Below are 22892 nucleotides of genomic sequence, written 5' to 3'. Positions count from 1 at the left end.
ATGCAGCAAATGAAAATCTACATTGACCTAAAACACAATAATATTCTTTTGGCATTACTTACTAGGAAAAACAATCATTGCATAAGTGTTTGTGATTTGAACTGACTGTATTATTTGACGCTATGGGATTGTTTGTTATTCTGAAGATGTCCAGTAAGAGAGAGTTTGCAAACTAAAAAATATCCTAACAATCAGGATAAATGAGAAAATTGCACCAGGTGGTGTCATTTTGTGTACTAAAGAAAGCATGGATGTCTTGTATGGGAATAGTGTGTTGCAGGAATGGTTCCCAAGTCTGTTTGGAAGGAGAAAAAAAAAAATCTCTCCCTTATACTAAGTGTCAAATGCTTTCCGTGTGGGAAAAGGGGGAAAAAAGGTCACCTAACTTCAGGAATCAGAGTGAAGGGCACAAGTAGTTAAGGAGAGACAAGGTACAGCTTTCTGGCAGGTATATTAAAAACTAAGCAAAATACTCAGCTAAAGAAAAAAGAATGCTGGAGATACTTATTAGGTAAAGTATTTTACACCACTACATAAACACTGTATAAAAATGGTTAGCTGACTTAAGAAGATTACTTATATACAGCTGTCTTTAGCTCTGAACAGCATTCTTGGACCTCTGAGTATCTTCCAAAGAATTAAATACTGTATGCGTGCAAGCTAATGAATAAATTAAGATATGGCTAAGGTATATTAATTTGGAGAGAGACCAGATGTTTTTGTCCGTTCACTCGTCAGAAACTTGGTATGTGTGCAGTAATCCTTTGTGTTAACTGGCAGAAACTAATTACATGTGCAGTTTTTACTATTTATAAAGCTGTCAGTCCAGTCATTGTAGTAGAAGCTTTAATGTCCTTATAATGTCTTTTGTTCCTCACTTTTTAAGCTATAAAACTTACAATATGCATTTATGTGTATCGGATGTTTTGAGGAGGTGCTTCTTCAGAATTGGGGCAAAATCCTTCATGTGCTCTGAATGTAGACGTTGTCATTCATCTCATAATGGTTTCAACTCAATTTTATTGTGTTAGTTAAAAATTCTGTTACTTAATCTTTCTTCTTGATTTGGTAATATGTGGTAGGAGTGATTTCTCATCTAAAATAAAACTTCACTGTGCTATTCACCAGCATTGCTGGGGAATGTACAAACTCCATTAGTGTTACATTACAGAAAAATGTCAGCTGAAGGCATATATGGGTTACTGAGAGACCCTCACAAGGTGTCCAGCCATTTGGATCAGATTACTGTCACATTGATGAATGTGTAGAAATAAGGTTGTCCTTGGTAGGCTGCAAAATAAAAATATAATCTTATGATTTAACTAGTTTGAGCTGGTTATTGCCTTGAATAAAGTTAATGAGCTGTAATTAATGTGCTTCAATGACAATACCGTGTTTTAGTCCAACAGTACAGTTCCTTATAAGCAGTCCCTTTACAGCTACTTAGTTTCTTGAATAGCTGTCTTTTTGTTGTAATATTCGGTATATCCACTCAGTTTTTGTGTGTCTCTCTTCTGTATCACAGGTGTTGGACTGGATTGAAAACCACGGAGAAGCTTTCCTTAGCAAACATACTGGAGTGGGAAAATCCCTGCATCGGGCTAGGGCTTTGCAGAAACGCCATGAAGACTTTGAAGAGGTTGCACAGGTAAAAACAATTGCGTGAAGGACTCTACACTTGTTATGGAAATATACGGAAAATTCCTGCTCTGGCACTGAAGGGCTGGGCAGAGGGAGCTCCACTACAAAGACGTTAGTTCCAAGAATGGACTATTTTGTTTCTATTGCGAGCTTTTATTTAATTTCTCCCTAGCGCTCCAGCTTCAATAAGAAAAACAAAAACATCCACAGTCCTACAGAGAGTGGGAGCCTTGAAGCTGCTGCTGCTATTATTATTATTTATAATTTTCAAAAGCATGCTTTCAAATGTTGAGTCACAGAAGAATGAAACTCTCCTTTTAAAATAACTTAATTCCGTGGGATTCTAGCATGTAAACTTTTGTGCAGCCTATTAGTGAGAATGGAGGTGAATTGAAAGCTCTGCTTTCTGACTTCAAGCTTGGGGAGCTCCTTAAATCACCACAATGGTCCGATGTGGGTAGCAGAAGGTGACTTCTAAGAAACCACATGAACCAGCAAACTGGCCAACCTGTCTTTGGGGTTTATTCTTTTTTTTAAACACAATTGAGTTTGTATATGTTCTCCTGTTCAGAATCACCAATACCAACGCTTTTTCCATAGGAAGACTCTAGTTTTAGCCTTAAGGGGAACTGATAGAACTTCAAAATACACTTTTCTGTGAAAACAAGTCAAGCTGATAGAAACAGAAATACTAAGGAACACAGGGAGCCTAACAAGAGGAAGTTGGTTTGGGTAGCAGCTTGAAAAGGGGATGCAAGATGAATTAAACCCATGAGAAGCTGAAGACTAGAATCCTTCCTGTTAGTAACATACTCTTTCTCTCCAGTCTTAATGACTGGTAAGAGTAAACATCTCTAAGATTCATCAAGAAAAATCTCATTAAGGTAGGGTTGATACAACGGTCCTTCAGTCAAAGAAGATGATGCATTATTAGAAAATTCTGAAGTGATGTAAAGGAGCTTAGCAGTGACATCTACCGCAGTGGGTGCATCAAAAGTATGTTTACAGATTGCCTGCCTAAAGGAATGATTAAGCTCTCAATAAAATTTCGTTGTAAATGTGGCCTTAGAGCCCTCCAGTGACTGAGGACCTAAATCAGAAAGCTTCCTCCATATTGATTTCCTATAAAATTTTCCAAAATGAGAAGTGTGTTGTTAGTTTTGTATATATACATGCTGGATTTTCCATATGTGTGACTAAAACTTCATTTTTAGTAAAGTCTGTTTCCATGTGGAAATACTTATTTTTCTGGGTCAGACAAGCAAGAATCTATTTCTGTAAGACACTTAACAAAAGCTGAATGATCTCATACTTAATACTGTGTTATTTGAGCAAAGAAGAAAAAAATGTTTGAGTAACTGAAGGGGACGAAGTGTGTAGAACCATTAGTGGGATGTAAAAAAAGCATCTTGTTAATTTGCAGTATACTTTAAAGTAGAAAGTTGTAAAGCAAATTCTTAGCAAAAATTTCCTAAAACTGAATGTTATGTTACTAGAGTTTAAAATTATTTCTTTAGAGGTTGGGTGGAATTTCTATTTTTGGAGATACTGAAAAATTAAGCTGGTCGAAGAACTTAAATATACTACAGGGGACTATCTTCCTCTGACAGAAGGATGGACAAAATGATCTAATAAGTATTTTTTTTCATCTCTAACCCTTGAATGTGTAGTGACTGCCAAGAGAGGCACACCCTCTGAGTTGTTCCTCTTAATTGCTCTAAAACTGAATGTAAGCAAGCCCCAAAATGCATTCCTGTTGTTGATGTTACAAGGAAGATTATGTTCAAGTGTGAGACCACAATCTGCAGTCCTTGTTAAAACATGAATAACTTTCAGCTGATTTACTCCTTACCAACATTTCTGGTTGGTCCAGGTCTTTGTTGTGTTTTGGGTTTTTTTGTTGTTGTTGCTTTTTGTTGTGTTTTGTTGTTTGTTTGGTTTGTTGGTTTTTTTTTTTTTTTAATAGGACTCTAGGCATAATTAGGGGTTTTCAGTTTGCTCTACTCAGAAGGTGAGAGGGAGCAATGTCAAGTCAACTGTCAGTGGCATGGCAATGTTTTATCCAATGCAGGGAGCCAACAGTAATGCTGAAATGCTCCTAATCAAAGGCTAGCTCCTGGTTTTGAGGGGAGCGAAAATTATTATTTCTTTTGGTTTTCCCTTTTGCTTCTTCCCTCATTCTTTTACTCTGAATGAGGTGCCAGTTCCTCAGCAGCATTCAGAGAAATGTTAACATAAGCTGTGTGTCAAATAAAAAAGATGTTCTAGAGTCAATGGTTCTAGAGTCAATGGGCTGTGGGCTCACAAATTATTCACTTTAAAATTTGTGTGAAATGAAGGCATTTCTCTCTCTTTATTTTTTTTTTTTTGGGTACTATTTCTTACCACTACAGAAACACTAGATAATCTAAACTCAGCCAGCTAATAATCCTCCCTAAATTCCGATGTGCTGACTTTTGTGCTACACATACAAAGTTTGACTTGCACCCACTATTGTTAAATTGTGTTGCTCTTTTCATGTAAAGTCTGTCCAGTTCACTTTCTGCTTACTCTTTTTTTTCTTTCTTTTTTCTTCCATCCCCATGATGATCTTTATATTCAAGAGACCATTTAGTCAAAATGTCAAGACTCCAAATTTTTACATAACTGATTCTCTTTTGGGCACAGATTTTCAGCTTAGAAGCACTGGATGTAGATTGATAGTGCACTTCCCCATGCAATTTTGTATTAAATTCTAAGTTAACTTCTGTTTCAACTGTGATCGTTGTCTGCTTTTTGACAGTAGTCTATGCTCAATAAAAACCATGAAAGGTGTATGGCAAAAAGTAAGTGTTGGGATCTTTTGCCACACGTCGGTTCTTTTGTCCATGTGCAGATTTCATCTGGTAAAGAACTCAAGTCTTCTTGGTGCAAGACATGCACAAGAAAGATTCTTCCAAACCTCATTTGAATACACCTATCATTTCCCTAACACCACCACTTCTCAACTCCTTTAAGGTTTAAAAAAAACCGTTACGGATTTGAGCTGATTCTATACCCATGAATGGCTATAATGCGTCAAACTAAAGGTCTGTCTTACAGCGTCCTGTAGACACCACTAGATGCACAAAGAAAATTGACTGTATGCTTAAAATGTTACCTTTACCCTCCCAGTTATCTGGTCCTATTTGATATCTGGAACTGAAGGATGCAGCAGAACCAGTGCTTAACAGTCACTGATGGACTTCTCTTAATTAGGCTAGATATTTTTTGAACACATTTATGCTCTTGGAATGTATGCCAGATCCTGTGGCAATGAGTTATGCAATTTAATTGCCTCTTAGATGAAAAATACTTTTACTTTTTAGTTTTAAGTGTGTTGTCTGATGCTTAACCATGATAGCATCCACTGTATTTAATGAATAATCTGTCTTAATTTTCTCTAATGATTTGTACACCTCTGTTAATCTACCTCCATCCGTGTGTGTCTCTCTTCCCCCTCTGTAGTGCAATGAACTCCAGTTGGTATAAAATTCAGTCCATACCTTCACTTCTGCTGTTGTATTTATTGTTGATAGTACTTATTTCTGCACTAGTATTTTAAACTTCACCTTTGACTTTTCTATGACGCATCAGTCACTTCACATATTTTCTAAAAATATGATGTTTGTTTTTTCTGAAGAATATGTAGAGAAAGATTCTCAACAGGAAGACTAGTAAAGTGATGAGATATGTTTTTGGGGAAGGTGGTGAACTCTCCATTATGAAGAGACTTCAGCAGTTTGGAGAATGCCTCTTAAAGACTCTACACTGAAGTCCTGACTGCATCTTGGGGCACAGAAGGATGGGCTAGAGGACTTCTTAAAGCTGATTTGTTTCCCCTGGGGTTTGGGGAGGGTGTGCTAGTGGAGAAATTCTGAGCAAAGGTTAATCCCTTTCAAAACTATGTTGAATTTATCCCCATGAAGGCTTCTTTGTCAATTTAGGAAACTGGAATAAGCAGCTTCAAGGGAGAACTACTGCTCTTTCTACCTAACCTTCTGTTTTGTAACTGAGTACACCTTGGGACCAACGTTTTCTAAATCTTCACATTACTTCTAAACAATGCTTGGGTGGAAACAGGTAGTAATCAGAGAGCTGGGAAAGGCAGTAGTTAGTACAGCATGCCTAATTGCTGCGATTTCTATTCCAAAGGGCAGTTATTATCTACCAAGATGAATATTTATATTGTATTTCAGATCTACATGGAAGAGAAATATCAGTGATAAGGCATGTGTCTGCTATTAAGGTTTGAGAATTGCAACCCCTTTTGAAGTAGCATCTAAGTTGGGATCATTTCTAAGTCCGGACAGTTCACCGTACAGTTTACAGAAAGAAGTCTGATAAGCCTGTGTTACGCGGAAGATACTCCTGAAATTCATAAATAATGTTTTACATGTGAGAGAAAGTTTTCATTAAAATAGGAAACTTCTGTTTCAGCCATCTGCAGCTGGGTGTGCCTCTCTGTGTTGATGAAGTAGTTGTTGTTCGAGGAGCGCCTTAAGGCTCTTTGGCCTTGCCCCTTGAACACGTGTGAGCTGTGACTGTGGAAGTCAAAACACCAAAGCACAGACCAGAGTGTGTTCCAGGCCAACGTGGCCTGAGCCAGTGATCTAGAGCATTGATTAGTGAACTCCCTGCTGAAAAGGGTGGGTTTGTGTTAGTCTGTGCAGGCTTTCCCAGGGAAAGCGGGGAGGAGTTCCCTACATCTCCATGCAATTAGAAAGCTAAAGGTTAAGGAAAGGCTAAGATGCACATTGTCAAAATCAAGGAGCAGCGTGGATTGAATTCCTTACATTAATAGACTGTAATAAATGAAGGGGGAACTTTCCCCAGCTATATGAAAGCTGCACTGAGTAATGTAATCTGTCCTGGGTTTGCCTGGTAATTTGCCTGAGACCCTGGCAGAGACCTCTTGTTTCCTGCCCCTTAGTTGAGTTGTAGGGCCAGACTTGGATTTAACTTTTGTGGGTATTCAAATGTTAATTAGAGGTGTGATACTGTACTTATGACAAAGTAAAGTACATTTGCATATGCTTAGTTTAACTTGGCAAGCAGTGTTTTTACCTGATGTAATTGAGTTGAGGAAAAGATGGAAGGGCAGAAGGGAAAAGAGAAAAGTGTAGTTTATAATGTGAGGATTTATTTTAATAGTCTGTGGTGCAAATTTATCAGGAGACCTGATGTGGTGAAGTAAGCAAAGCTTCTTTAGTGTATACTTGACTTCAGTCTATTTTCCTTAGAGGTTAATGTTCTATGCTTTCTTGAGGAGTCTGTTTTAGAACCATTCTAAGTCATGAAAACCCAAGGTTAGGCTCAAAAGAGCACCCAAATTATAGCAAATGTTTGGAAACAGTACTATTTTGAATTAATGAGAAAGATAGATAGATATAAAGGCTGCCAGTTCTAAGTTTTAAGAGTTTTTTAAACATCTCTTTCTTCTCTGGGCCATAGCACTCTCAGCACATCAGGTACCAGACTTCTCCCATTCTGTTTTCTTCCTTGACCCAAGCCTCCTCTAAGACTGCTGATCTGCATTTGTTAATCCTATGGCGTCTTCGGACAATATTCCACTCTGACAGTCACCTGTAGCTGATTTATAGATGTTCCTCTGCTTCTGCTTTTTCACAAATGATGATCCACTTGACACGTGAATTTTTAGGTACCTCACTTCTGTAAGGATGGAAAGAAATTTTACCTTTTTGTGCCTGGTTACTTTCCACCTTCTTGCTGGATGTGTGGATTTGGTATTGTCTCTACCAGTAGCTAAAACTTTCTCACTTCTAGTAATGCACATTTGAAAAGTATTCTGGCTGTGACTCTAGTGATTTTTTTTCAAGTGTTGAAATAGGCCAGTTTGCAAGTAATCAGACACTTAGGCTGATCTTTATGCTAGTTGTGAATATAAAATACTAATTCTAAGGAAGCATAAATAGGCTTCCAAGCTCTAGATTGAGGAGACATATGAATAGACATAAATAAGGAGCTAAGGAATCAATTTATTCACAGTTAAATGAAAAAGTATCTAGAAATATAAAAAAAATGGCAAGATTATGTTCTACTACCTTAAAAAAGGAGGAAAGAAAAATACATTCCAAGGGCCTTCTTGTGCTTTTGTTTTCATTAGTGGAGTGTCTTTAAAGTATACTGACTGGATTTTCTTCTATTTAATCCTGTGAAACTAACTTATTTCTCTACAGAACACATATACGAACGCAGATAAACTCCTAGAAGCAGCTGAACAGCTTGCTCAGACTGGGGAGTGTGACCCAGAGGAAATTTATCAAGCTGCCCATCAGCTCGAAGACCGGATACAGGATTTTGTGAGGCGTGTGGAGCAACGCAAGATCCTGCTGGACATGTCTGTGTCCTTTCACACTCATGTTAAAGAGGTAAAGCTGCTGCTAAGTTGTGGTCCTAACTTTAAGCCTTAAAACCAGTATTGTCCAATGTTACTTTCATTGTTAGAACCTTGCCACAGCAGGTCATAAAACACCTATTATAGGATGAGTTTTGGTTTGTAATTCACTGCGGATTGAGGGCTGGGGTAGGGTAGTTGTCTCGGTTATGGATTTTTTCTTTTACTTTTTTATTTATTTTTGCTTTTCACACGAAGCTTCTGCCTCCTTTATTGTGCAAGTACACATGCTTGTTTGGCCACAGGGAAGGGCCAGGTCAGGGAACTGATACAGCTAAAAGACAGCGTTGCAGGGGAATCAGTACTGTGCACTTCTGTCTTTCGTGAGGGTGTTTTTTTCTTTGTTGTTGTTTGGGTGTTGTTGTTGTTGTTTGGTTTTGGTTTTTAGTGTTTTTGGATGGTTGGTTTTTCTGTGCTTTTGTTTTTTTGGGGAGTTGTTTGTGGGTTGTTTGTTTATTTTCCATGTTTGTTGCTTTTGTTCGTGTTGCTTTTTGTTTGTTTCTTGCTGCTTTTTCTTTTGGTTTGTTTGTTTTTGTTTTGCTTGGTCCAACCAGCTCTCCAGTGAAGTTAACTGAGTTGTCACACACATGGTTAGGCTGACACTGTTTAGGAGACTGAAACGCGTGGCAGAAGCACAAGATTACCTAAGGCAACCCTGCTGCCCAGAGAGGCTTTGTTTCCTTTTGCTGTTTTACACACTGCATTTTGATCTTGTATATAGATAAGCTCTTTAGGCTATGAAGAACTATCTGATAATGACAATGGTTTGCCTCATGTTTGCAATTTTTAGTCTTCTTCAAAGGTTGAACTGATACACCAGGAAAAATAAAATTCAACCAAACGCAGTTTTCAGCCAGATGAGTTTTCTGTTCTGATTCAGAACAGAGATCATACAAATTTGTAAGTTCATAGGAGAGGGGAGGAACAGGCTAGAGCATTAGTAAGGACTACAGTAAGCGGTTTTGGTTAAAAGTAGTGGCAAATTTTAAAAACTGTAGGTTACTTGTTTTCTGTTCAGAGCTTGTGTTAAATCTTCTTACTGCTCCAACTAGGTGAAAATATGAAAGGCTTCTGGATCACAGCATGTTAGAGTATGTCTTCCTTCCCTTTACCCTACATCAAGAAATGGCCTGTTCAGTGGGGATGCATAGTATTCAAAGTAGCTTCTTCAGCAAAACCTTGTAGAGGGTAAGGGTGGGAGGTTTTTTGTATGTGAAACATCTGCTTTGCACTTGAAACAAACACACAAGGGCAGTTGGGTTTTGAAGAAGCTCAGGAGTGAATTACTTTTTAGCTCTAGACATGAGTACATAGCTCCCCCATCAGTTTTCTGTTACGTGCTTCCTTGCCGATATTCTCCCAGGACTCTCCTTTTTTAAACAAAACATAAATGCCGTATCGTAAGCTATTCTGAGGGGGCGACTTTTTTATTTTACTTTTCTGAAGCACGTAGTGCTGTTCCATTGCCTGTTGCAAAGCACAGGAGCAGGCAGCTGCTGAGACATGTTCATTGTTTCTATAGATTTATTCATTACCTGTTTTTCTTAGCATCAAGAAGAGCAGTTGGAATGGTATTTAAAGGGATACAGTTTGTTGTAGTGATGAAAGATGGAGACTGTAAAAGGATTTGCAAGGAAAGGACTTTGAAGAATCCCAAAAACTGAAAGGCAGACTGATCTGTGAGTCACTGTTGAATAATTCTGAGAGGCTGATCCAGATGTGCTGGAATGTCGGCACTGCTCCCCTAGATAATAATGTTTTATTAAAAAAAGAATAGTCTGTATCTTGATTTATGTCTTTGGGAAAATAGATACTATTGTGAACTCTTAAGTGCGCGCAGCTGTTACTATGGCAGCCTCTTTGCAGCCTAGACTTTGGGGGAAAGGTACTGTGGCTGATGTACACAGGTTGTGGGGTTTTTTTTTGTCATGTGGCTGAACTTTATACCTAATAAAGCCCTGAAAGTTAAAAAGACTACTTATATAAGTAAGACTATATTTTTATTTATTTGCATTCTACTTACAAATACAGATGAAAGTGTGAGGCAGGTGGTTCATATTTAATAGACTAGTCCTTTGGTTAAGGTGTAAAGAGATAGCAAAGTCAAAGCTGTCTTGTGCTTTGTGTTTTCTGGTCTGTTTTCAAGAGCACATTGTTTGTTAACAAACATACATGAAGAGTGCTGAGAAGGCATCACAAAGCAGATAGATGATAAAAATGCCCTGAACCTGAAAATCATCCATGCTTTGCTGGCAGGACAATTGCATTTCTCCTGCAGGATGTGGGAAGTTGCTGAATGAATTAGTGCATAGTTTTCCACTATATGATGGAGTGAAGAAATTAATGTGCAGACTTAGCTAGTGAAGAGAGGAGTTCAAGTGGTAGCATAGTAGTTGAACCGGAAGGAGATACTTCAGTTGTTTAAAAAAGAGAAAAACAATACAAAACAAAACCCCCAAACCAACCAATGAAACAAACCCACAAACAAAAATAAACAAACCCCAAATCAAACAAAACAAACAAAAAAAGCCCACCAACACATTTTGCCTTTCAAGTATTCAGGGTGAATTTTGTTTCTTCTTTTTTTGATTTGTTTTTCTGGTCTATAAAACAGGCATAAAGTACAAAACCCCTGTTTGTGTGTTACAGTTTGGAGGGAGCCACAGAGCTGAGAAAAGCTGGTAATCTTGAGTTGTTGGCTGTTTTGAGACTTTGAAGTCTGGCTCCAATATCCATTCAATAACTTGGTTTTTTTTTTTTTAAGTAGAATGTTTTGTTGTGTTGTATTCTTTTTCCCAGAAATACTTCATGTTGAATCAATGTTCCTTCTCTGGATGAGAGCATTCCAATACTACTTTTCCTCTGTAGCTTTACATAACTGTCATGGTTTAACCCCAACTGGCAACTAAGCACCACGCAGCCACTCACTCAGCCCCTTCGGGTGGGATGGGGGAGAGAATCAGAAGAGTGAAAATAAGAAAACTCCTGGGTTGAGATAAAGGCAGTTTAATAAGTAAAGCAAAAGCTGCACACGCAAGCAAAGAAAATGAGGAATTCATTCACTGCTTGCCATTGGCAGGCAGGTGTTCAGCCATCTCCAGGAAAGCCAGGCTCTATCACGTCTAACAGTTACTTGGGAAGACAAACACCATCACTCTGAACGTTTTCCCCCTTCTTCCTCCTTTCCCCAGCGCTATATGCTGAACATGATGTCATGTGGTGTGGAATATCCCTTTGGTCAGTTGAGGTCAGCTGTCCCCTCCCAAACTTTAGTGCACTCCCAGACTCCTCAACAGTGGGGTGGTGTGAGAAGCAGAAAATTCCTTGACTGCTTGCCAACAACTCAAACATCAGTGTGCTAACACCTTTATTCTCATACTAAATCCAAAACACAGCACTATACCAGCTACTAGGAAGAAAATTAACTCAATCCCAGCCAAAACCGGGATAGTAACCTTTATACTTGGCACACAATTTGCCTGTGACTTTACCCAACTTCCCTGGGAAGCATCAGCCCCGCAGTGTCTGCGCAGTACTGTTACTTTGTTGGTGCTTGGTAAATCAGCACAGTTCCTGCTTTCAGAAGGGGTGTGTGCTTGCCTCAAAAGCAATAGTTCAGCTTGGCACGTCCTGGAAGCAACAGACTTCTGCTATACCTGCGCACAGAGCAGCTGTGTACTGTATGTGCAGCAGCCTGTTACGATGCACGTTGGCTGTCTTTAACATTTCCAGAAGTTCTGTAGCCAGGTGGTTACAAGCTGGCAGAGCTTCCTGTGGCTTACAGACATCGGAAAACAATGTATAAGTTCTCAGGCTCCTCATAGACTAACCTCAGTAGACCACATTTTTCATTGGGGAAAAAGAGGATGTATTCAGAAAAGCCAGAAATGCAATGTTATGGAATGGTACACCATTACTCACTTTGCTTAATGGTGATCCAAGAAAATCAGTTGCTTTCTGTATATAAATTGTGATTCCATGTTGTTATGTTATTACTAGTTTTAAATTTGTAAGGCTGTGAATATTGATTTTTAGCTCCCATGCAAACAGTGAGAAATTTCAATCCTTAAGCCAAATTTTTCAGTGATGTACTGAAGTTAAGCCGTGCGCTGGCGAGCTTTAAAAGTGTTTGGGACCATAAATATCCCTGCCAGAATCTTTGCATTGAAAGTACTGTATCCTGGCAGGTTCTCAGCTTGAAGATGGATAAAATGCAACTGAACATCTGAAACTGTTAACCATTGCAAGACAGTGAATCCTTATGGCTTTTATGTCTTTTGACATTTAATAAATATGAGGAGGGACAAGGTGAGAAAAAAAATTGCACAGATATGTTTCCTAAATGAATGCTTATTATAAAAGGTTGTGTGCAGAACATAGGAGCAAGAGTCATGATAGTCTTTGCTGTAGAATCTGTCACCAAGTAGAGATGAACAGGATTTCGGTGTGAATTCAAACTCTTCCATACACATAGCCACAGACACACATGCGCACACACATGCTCTCTCTGAAATGGCTCCCTCAGCATCTATGAGTGGGAAGACTGGAATCCTGGCCAAACCAGGTGTTTGTAGTAGTGCCAAAGTAGAGCAACAGATATTTTCCTTACTAGAGTCAAGTGTGGGAATACAGACGAGGCTGACTGTACGTGGAAGAGAATGATCTCACAAGAGCCTGTTGGCTTTTTGCATATAACCTTTTGTGTGTATTCTGACAAGTCAATTATACAATAGCTCAGAGTGCTTTGTATGTATACACAATATGCTTAATAGTGTTACTAGAAGAAGTCTCTTTTTTTCTCTTACTCAGACTAAACTTTGCACCAGAATAGACTGAGATTGAAACAAAGAAAAGGGAAGTAGAATTGGCTAACATTTCCAATACAAAACCTTGCTATTCCTGACCAAAAGCAATGAAACAGTAGTCTGTGCAAGCTGTTGAAGGAAGGTGGCATCCTTTTGAGCATGCCAGTGCATGAGAAGGTTGAGGAGGTTTTGCTCTGGCCATAATGCTGCTGATTCATTCACACCTAGCTATGAATATGTATTTCATTTGGAAAACCTTGGTGATAATGGTCTTGCTTTGTCTCACAACTCACTGACAGAAATATGTCCTCCTTTGCATTATCTGGTATGGAAATGGTGTCTGTCTGTGCAGCCTTTCATTCATTTCACCCCAGGGTGGACCCTGAGGTAACAGACCTGTGCTTCTGGTCTCCTGTCACTCCTGAATGTTTGAGTCATCTGTGCTGATGGTCTACAGGTTGGATTTGGATGGCATAATAAGGCTGCTTTCTCTTCTGCATGCCATTTCCTGGCAGCAGAGCAGCTTCTGGATGCCCCCATCTAAGTGTGAAGGCTCTGTCCCCTGGGCTTTTGTGCATCTCTGATATTTTTATTGTGTCATTATAGCACAACAATGCTTAATGTTATGGGTCTGGAAAAGTGTATGTGGTGCAGTCTCTGGCCAGTACTTTGATAGGACAGTCATCTTGAAGCTGAGAGTTGAGGAGGACAGTTTTTAAAACTGAAATAAGAGAACCATTCAGTGGCAGCACACTGGAGTGTGTTGTGGCTTACTGGTTCGATAGGATTGGAATCCAGTTAACCAGCACAGATTTTTCTCTCTTGAGTTTTTCAATACTGATAGCTACTTTGCTTGAAAAAGGGGGATCAGATTAAAGTCCATGCATTATTGAAATAGCACTAAGTGCTTGAGAGAGGTGAGGTAGAAATTGGCCTTTAAACTGTGTAAAGCTATGGTATAGACTCTTTTTCTTGTGCAGTTAAGAAATGGGACTAATCCTAGCAGCCTAACAGTAGCAGCGTAACAGTCGTTGATATGATTTTAGAAAGATGTGACACACTTGTTTTTGCTTCGAGGATGGTACAAACATATCAGCCCCTTTCTATGTCCAGATATACTTAATAGGGAATATTATTGCAACATTTAGCCCTGTACAAATAACAGCTCCTACAACAACTGTGCCTGTGATAGTACACATACTGCAATGCTGTGCTGGGTGGCAGGGGCGGAAAGAGGAATTGGCAGTTTTTACACGCAGAAACTGCGTGCCTTCCTTTGTCTTAGCCTGCTGAGAAGGCTGACTGCATATCTGAAAGCTGCTATTACAAAAATGAAAAATAAAATAAATTGTGAAAGCGCGCGATGGATATTTTACTCTTATAAAATAACTCAGTGTGCTTGGGAAGATATTTACTCAAAAATAATTTTCTCTGATTATGATCAGTAAAATACAGTAAGGTCTCATTTAACTGCAGTTTTTCAGGAGATTGCAGGGATGTAACCTAAATGGAGAGAGAGAGGCCCATGATGGAAACACTGAAACTTCCAGGATGTTGCAGACAATTAAAATAATACCATCTCAGTGACTAATGGCGTGCTCCCAAGAACTTAGGAAAGAGGTAGCACAGGATGCAGGCTCATTCAAACAGATGTTTCTTAGTCTGTGCTAAATTTAGATCAGGAAAAAAAACTGCTGGGTGAAACATTTGCCTGTCAGGGATTCAGAATTTTATTTCCCTCCCCAATTTTAATTCTGATAAGATGTGAAGAGCAGATGAAAAGAGCAGAAGAGCTTCCTTCTGAGACTGGATTGAGTTATTTATACAGTTTTCTCACTGTATGTTAGAGTTGTCTTGCTGCTGGATAAAGTTCTGAGGTCATAGGACTTGTTTTTCTTAGGGATCTTCATGCTGCTTCTTTTACAGACAATAGAAAAGAACATGCCTGGAAGTTGCTGAAAAGTTCACACTGAGATAAAGTTCATAGTTTTTAGTGACAAGTTTGTTTGTGATTGTTTGGTTTGTTGTGGGTTTTTTTTTGTTTGTTTGTTTGTTTGTTTGTTTTCCCCCCACTGGATTTCGGTTGCCAAGCTCTCTTTTATGGAATAATGGGTCACCTCAGAAAATCATTGTACTACAAAATCTGTAGTTCTGCACTGCTGAACGTGTATGGGTAAGCTCCAGTCTCTGTTCACCCCCCACTGTAAACTGTTTGCTTTCTTTTGGCTTGCTGTGCAATCTTGTACTGTCTTCATCCTTAGTTTTGTTTCTGAAAACAAGGTAATTTACGTCATTTCCAGTATATCCAGTGCTCATTCTGCTTTTAAAGCTAAATACAAGCCAGCTGGCTATTGCCACCCATTATGAATTAAGCTCCTCTCAGTAAATTGCAAGAATTTTTATCCAGCTTTAATAACCTGACAGTTTCCTTCATCTGTGGTGGCTTTATTCTAATTTTCATGTATAAACATCAAGATTATTTTGAGGGGAAACTTCGTCAGAAACTTACTTAGTGGAGATGTGTAAAAAGCTTATTTGAGAATGTGTTAGAGTAGCTTTTGCTATGAAGTGTCAGAGAGCTGTTTAGTCACTCGAGAAATGGCTTAAATTGTTCTACTTTCAACAGCTAGGCAAGTAATGCATACTAATTACTGTCCTTCTTTTTCTGCACATTTGTAAAATGTTTTTCCTTCCCAAGCAGTGGGCAATTCAGGTAATGAACTAGGCAAACAGAGTGTATTTTTGAGCCCTCTGGTACCGTGGGGGCAAGTGACCATGCCTACAGTCATCCCATGTTGACCAGGCATTAAAGCCAGTTGGCGTAACGCTGTTGTGCTGTTGCCCATGTCTTTCTGCTCTAGGCAGGTGATGTTGCTTTGAACTGGCTACACAGAAGGAAAAGTCTGTTTGTTCTGTGTTGGCTCTATCCCCAGCATCCAGGCTGAGCTTTAAGGGAAGTATTGATGTGCACTATACATCACCAGCCTAACACTTAAAGTTGTGTTACTCCTGCCAGGTCCTCTTCACCTAGTTACAGAAGCAGCTGAAGTGTATGTGAAGAATAAGAAGTGATGGAGGTGAGCTGTCCCTTGTACAGGTGTGACACAACCCAGCTGCAAAGGACACACCAGAAAAAGTCCTAGTGGTCCTTAGACTTGCCTTCAGCCATGGTGCAGGTGCTTGTAAGGAAGCCAAGGGACAAACTTGATATAGTCCAAGACACTCAAATTGGCTTTGATTCTGGTTTGTCTGTAATAAACGTCTCTGAAAAGCGGGCCTTTTATGGACAGTGCAATAAGCGTGAGGTAGAGACCTTCCAGCTATCACCAAACACATGAGATCTACAGTTAACAACCAAGTGTTGTTCTCAAATGAATATATTTGCACAATTGCAAGCTGCACTGGTGGTTGTGTGCACACACCAGCTCTCTGAGGTCTCTAACATGGTGTCCTATTATTACCATTCAGACATAAGCCTCATAAGCTAAGAGGGGAATAAAAACATGTCCACAAGTTTTCAGTTTGTATTGTCAGGCTTCATGGGCTTAAGTTTCATTTGTCTCAAAACAAAATTTGCCTTCCGAAGTATGCATTTGGAAAAAAAAAAAAAAAAAGAAAGAAAGAAAAATTTGGATGCTGCATTGGGTTATGCTGGAAGGAATGAATGTTGATGGGTGCTTTTGACCCACTTGCTAAGTTCTATTGATTTGTGCTCCTTTTAATAAGAAAGACTGCTGTGGCTTGAGCTTGGGGTGTTTACAAGTATGGAGTTGCATTCAAATTTGTGACAGATTGTCTTTGAAGCATATGAGTAGTCAGAATAACACATTGTGCATGGATATGCAGTTCCATTTGGAGGGGGTAGTAGATTTGTAGAAGAGAGCGTGGCTAAATATCACTAATTCTTCCTGATTTGTGTAAATTTAGCCTGTAGCTTGATTAACTCAAAACCTACCCCAGGAGGCATGTAAAGCTTTAAGATGTAAAAACTAGAATTTGGTTTTAAAGTAAAGCTTCAAAGAAACCGATTAATCAAGATCTAGAATCCTTAATTGAATTTTCTGTTTTAATGTAGCTCCATTGGTAGTTAGGAAACCTTTGTGATCAGAACACTACAGAAACAGCAGCATGAAGTGGGTATTTCTGTTAAAAATGTTAAGCAAAGGAATAAAACATTTCTTTTTCTGTCTTTTGAAATTAAGCCAGTTTGATTGCTTACTGTCTGTATTTTTATTATGTTAGCCTTTTAATTAGGTTCAAAGTTGATAAAGCCTATTTGTATCTCTAAAACATGTAAAGGAAAATATTAAAATGTAGTCAAAAGATCTTAATACTTTCAATCAGAACAGAGTTATTCTTTCAGGATTAAAAAACAAAACAAAAACAAAAACCACAAACCCAACTCCAATCCTTGTTCTTGGAATTGCAAAGTTTGGGATGTGATGGTAAAACAGAGAGGAGGGATCCGGGTTGAATGCATCCTGTGAGGGCAGCTGTTCTGTTGCGCTGCAGCAGATGCCGTGCTTTTTCTCTTCAAGCAGGGTTCTTACTAGTTGTACAATAGATGGTTGGTGGTTTGTTGATGCGTAATTTTCACACAGAGCTTAGGATGCATCACTTGCCTTGTGAAATCGTGGAAAAGAACACAGCAGAGTTCAAGTGACCAGCAGTGATACCTAGCTAGCATATACCTATGGATTTTTCCATATGCTGCAACGTGTGGGCAGTTCTGAACAGGAATACGTGCATGTGTTAAACAGTGAGGAGGTGGGACATGACATTGAATTAATTGGTGGAATTACTTGTGATGATTTTTGTTGTAATAGTGCAAAATTGAGATCAAGAGGATAAACACCATAGCTGTACAGATCATGATAGAAAAATAACCTCTCACATTTGATTTCTCTTTGTGTTTTGTTTTCTGAAATGTTCTGTTTTCCTTTTGTGAAGGCCACTGAAGAGTGTTGTTTTATCTGTGTGCGTGTGTCAGCCTGGCAGTGTAAATTTGATGGTGGCTACAATACATCTCCCTTCCTTCCTTCCTTCCTTCCTCCCTTCTCTCCGGGAGTGTTACCATAGCATTTTCCTCCCAGGGACTCTCTCGCAAAGCTGCAGATGGGGTTCTCGCTATGAACTCTGTGTTGCTCAGTCGGATACACTCTGTACCGTAGAAGGAAAATGGGAAAGAAACGGTGACTTAGCAACACGGATAAAGCTTTCCTGGTATTTCCAAGAAGCGAAAACCTTATTTGAAACAAAGGCTTGTTTTGATGAAATTGAGGATGGGATTTTTCTATGAAGAGAAACAAATCCTGTTTCTCCCCCTCACCTCAGTCTGTTTTCTCTTGTCCAAGAAGACTGATGTGAAATAGTGACTGCCTGATCCTGGCGCTTACATTTCTTTTTTCCCCCTTCTTCTCTAGCTGTGGACATGGCTTGAAGAGTTGCAGAAAGAACTGCTTGATGATGTCTATGCTGAGTCTGTGGAGGCTGTCCAAGACCTCATTAAACGTTTTGGTCAACAACAACAGACCACTCTGCAGGTTACAGTCAATGTCATAAAAGAAGGTGAAGATCTTATACAGCAACTAAGGTAAAACAATTTTTTATTTAAATCTCTTCTGGTGTACGTCTGATATTCTGTGAAGCTCTTTCTGTTTTGAGGGTAGAGATGGTGGCTACAAGATACGACCTATAAATAAACCTTGTAAATATTAGGACTACAGTGATGTTTCATGCTGTACTGATGGTCTCTAACCCTCTGTTTACAGGAAGCTCAGCTTGTAAACATTACTTCCACAAGAAGGAGATTTTGTTTACCTAAGCTACGTTTGTGATAGGAGCAGTCTGTGTCTTTGTAGTCTGACATGTGGGGCTCCACAGCATTCTGAGTTCTGAGCAGCAGCCTTTTTGTTAAGAACCACTTGAAGTTGTTTTGCTGACTGATAAGTAATTTCATTGTAGTAAAGACCATTACTTTGCAGTCCATTTCATTCAGTAACAATCTAAATAAATTTGAACTCCAGCTGTACTTATACAAGTCCCCTTTGCTGCAGGAACTGATGTTATCATATCTGAATTTGCAGGTTTTATACTAAAGTAAAAGATTAAGTAATTTTTTCAATTATTATTTTTTTTTTTTTTTTTTAAATTCTCAGGAAGGTTCAGTGAAGTAAATAGCTACCATATGCCACTTCCTTTTCACAACATAAGGGGTTGTCTATGGTTTAAAATGTTATTCTTCCTGTAAACAGAATGTCTTTAAACATTGAATTAGTCAAATAATGAAAGTAATCTAATTTCCTAATACTTTTTCAAGTACTGAAATACAATTTTGACTTTATTTAGCAAAGATGTACAGACTTAGCTTTCATGTAATATGATTTGCACTGACCTAGTCTGAAACAGTCTTGGATTTTGTGGTCATGTATAGCATCCAAATTGCATGTTGTTTTTTTTTCAATAATACTCTCTCTTTTTCTTTCTTCCCTTCTTCCCTTCTTCCCCCTTCCTGTTTTGAAAAGGGATTCTGCCATTTCTAGTAACAAGACTCCCCATAACAGCTCGATCAACCACATAGAGACAGTGCTGCAGCAGCTGGATGAGGCCCAATCGCAGATGGAGGAGCTTTTTCAAGAACGCAAGATCAAGCTTGAGCTGTTTCTGCAGCTCCGCATATTTGAAAGAGATGCAATAGATGTGAGTGTCTGATCTTGGAGTTGCACTGCTCTTACTTCTCCTTTTGTGTAGGAACGTTTATGCTGAGATGGTTGCATTGGCATGTGGCTCAAATGACTGAATGACTTAGTTCTACTGAACTAAGGTTACTGTCTTGTACATGGAAGAGTCAGAGTGCAGAGCTGAGGTTTTTTTTATATTAACTCCAGCTCTGATTGGCTCCCAATGCCTCTTTAAGCAAGTGTCTTGGAAAACCATAATGTGCTAGTTGCTTCATCTGGTAAGTTTAGTTTGAATATCAAGCTACCTTAGTATGCTTACAATTAATGGGAGTAAAACTCGCAAGATGGTTTACTACAAACCCTCTAAACTGTTGCTTTGTAGTAACATCCCTCTTCTCTTTTCCAATTCAGCAGTCTTTTCTCAGTTGACAACTAGAAGTGGTATTTGGATTTCTGTTTTGATCTTTGGGGATGTTGTATGGGCTTTTTTTTCTTTTTAAATAAGATGCTTTTCCCCCTCTGAAAATAATGCAGAAGCAGTTGTAGCGCCACACACCTGCAAAACTTCAAGATGTTTTGAGACTATCCCAATCTTGGAGGAGGGGCTACAGCTTATCAGTTGGGAAGTTTCTGTTTGTGTGCAGGGACATGCTTACAAACAGACATGAAACTCCACATGGAGCTCAGCTTAATAGAATTGCACTATAAAGCTTCAGCTAATTTGATCATATGACTTCTGTAAAACAACTAGCACTGTACACAGTGACTGAAACTGAGTTGGTGCCTCGGAAGGTTCAGGGTTATCCACTGGTAAATGATGCTGCTTGAGTATATAAACGGCTTGTCTTGAGACTCTGGGCCAGGAGTTACAGTAATAACTTTGCCCATATGCTTGTACAGAGTGAAAACTGCAACTGTTGGTTAGGTATGAATGGTGTAAGGGCAAAGAGGCAGTCAGCAAAAGTGATAGCTTCTTTTTTTTTTTTTTTTTTTTTTTTTGTCTCCTTAAAAACCGAATTAGATTTCACTGCTGAAGTCTCATTTAGCTAAGCATATTGTTAGGAGCAGTGCAGGAATAGGTAGACGCAGTTCCTTGATCTGTGCCCACAGAGGAAGTGAGAGCGTGCTTTCTGTAGTAATAACAGTTCTGGTGTAAAGGAAGACTAAAACGGTCCTCTATTTTGCAGTTCACACTGAGGAGGTGAAACTAGTCTGCAGAGAGTTTGCTACTTTGATTATGTGAGAGTAGCCTTCTTGAATATGAAGGCAAGACTGGGCAGAACTGTGATAGTTACAGTTAGTTGGATTACTGTTATATATGAATGAACATAGAAAGTGTCCCCTTTTATGGAACCGTCAGCAATTTTGCGATGTCTGCAGAAGTGATCTGCAGTGCTCAATGGGGTGTATCTGATGTTCTCAGAACACTTTTGTTGAGGAAATGGCAACCTTGGGGGACACTGGAAGAATTAGGTTAAAGTTTTGAGTGGAGTTCGTTATTAAGGTGGTCTCTCTATGCTGTAGGTTACCTAAACCAGTATTCTGCAATAGCAGGAGGCTGTTTTCCGGAGCCCTGCTTTGCCGATATGTTCTAGTCCTTCAGTACAGGGTGGCATCTGTATAGGTAGTAGTACTTCTCTGCATGTTGTTTGGTAATGGTCATAGGATTTTGGAGTCGAAAGCTGCATATCTGAACTTGACAGGTCTTATTTTTTTCTGAAGCTGACACTTGGCATGCTTTACATTTGGTACACAAAACATAAAGCAAAGTACCAATTACCTTGTTGAAAGAGTTTTGGTGTATTTTGTTTGTATGGTTTGGAAACAAAAATCATGCTTATTTAAGGTTGCCAGGGAGCCCTCCAGGGAACAAACTGACTCTGGCTGCAGAGGGTCCTCAGCAAAATGTTGAGTGCTTTGCTGTCTTTGTACTGTGTCCTCTTCTCTGCTTCCTCAGCAAAGCATGCTTCTCTTTTCCCTCTCCCTGAAGGCAGATGTCTGTTTGGAAACTTCCAGGAAGAAAATGCAGGGACTAGTTCCAGGTCAGTTTTTTGAAAGCAGAAGCTCAGCTGAAGTAATGTGATAGTGAGGAGGAGCCAAATGCCAACTAGGAACTTGGAGACATTGTTTTGACCTCCTCCTTTGTCCTGGATTTTGTGTGACTGGCCCAGTCAATTAACACTTGGTTGTAGGGGCAGTTCATTCAGGGGAGCATCCTGTGAGGACAGTTTTTCTGGAAGGCGAGTGGTGTTTTTAAAAGGTTGTCTTACAGCTTGCAAAATAACACAGGCTAAAATGGGACAAAGGGTTCCCCTGGTACTGCAGGATCATATTGTGCAGCTGTGCTTCTGGGGACAGTGGTGAGATTTGCTGGCAGGGTTAGTCCTCTTGTTCTTGTCCTTACTCTTCCCTTATTATTAAGTGAAAAAAATATTCTGTTTCTTTTAGTTGCTGTCTTTTTATCCTGCAAGTTTTCAGGCTTTCCTGCTCTTCTGAAATTACTGTAACCCCAGTACTGTCTCTGTTTTGCCCCTTGTTCTTGGCATGTGAACTTGACCTTCTTCATTCTCAGTAGGCTTTTAAGTGCCATTGATCATGAGCTAATGTGTGAAGGACTTTTGTGAATGCCTGTATTAACTAAAGGCGAGAGGAGCAAAATGTACATAAAGAGTCCCTTGCTACGGTGTTTAGTTGCGTAAGGAAGATGTGCGTGGATCTGGCCAGTGGGTAGGTGACACTGGTGGCAATGTATGCAGCCTGAAATGCGTGTGTCTCATCTGTGTCTGTGCATTTTTTGCTTGTCTGTAACTTAGATGCCTCAAGCCCTATGTCAGGGCTCCACACAAAGCATACCACACACTTCTCAACTCACAGCTTTATCTCTACTCTATTTTTGGCCCGCACTTACAAGATGCCTGTTAAGTCATACAGCTGAAAAAGCAAGGATGCAAAGTGCTCGATCACAGAGATCTAGCTCTTCTCCCTTTCCCAATTTACATTTTCCTTTCTCGCCAGCACATAGTATTTTCCAGGTTCTGATTAGCACTTGGTACAAGGAATGGTAGTTACATCCCTCTGAGAAGAGACTTGCGCTTCTTTATTTCTTTCCCACTCCGTGTGAAAGTCGGCATCCCTTCTGTGTTACACACTGCCTTATGTCCTGTCAGTGTTACCTTTACATTTTTTAATAACTAGCAGTGTCAGGCAGCTCAGACTCTGCTCTAGGAACTTCTATGCTATGGTAAGTAGTTACCCTGTGTTTGATCTGGGTTGTCCATTTCCTGAGAGTGGTGTTAATTTGTGATTCAGTGGCTTTAGATGTTTATTAGT

General features: G+C 39.3%; 1 protein-coding gene across 1 annotated transcript in view; it reads left to right on the top strand.

Annotated features, from left to right (window-relative positions):
• The window catches only part of TRIO (trio Rho guanine nucleotide exchange factor), a 251638-nt gene that overhangs the window by 111208 nt on the left and 117538 nt on the right, over positions 1-22892 (top strand). The window contains 4 exon segments of the mRNA XM_065052636.1: positions 1526-1648; positions 7860-8051; positions 18306-18475; positions 19407-19581. Of these exon segments, the coding sequence (XP_064908708.1) occupies positions 1526-1648; positions 7860-8051; positions 18306-18475; positions 19407-19581 (660 nt within the window).

The sequence above is a fragment of the Columba livia genome, chromosome 2 (assembly GCF_036013475.1).
Source record: "Columba livia isolate bColLiv1 breed racing homer chromosome 2, bColLiv1.pat.W.v2, whole genome shotgun sequence".
Taxonomy (NCBI): Eukaryota; Metazoa; Chordata; class Aves; order Columbiformes; family Columbidae; genus Columba; species Columba livia.
This window is presented reverse-complemented; position numbering and strand designations above follow the sequence as displayed.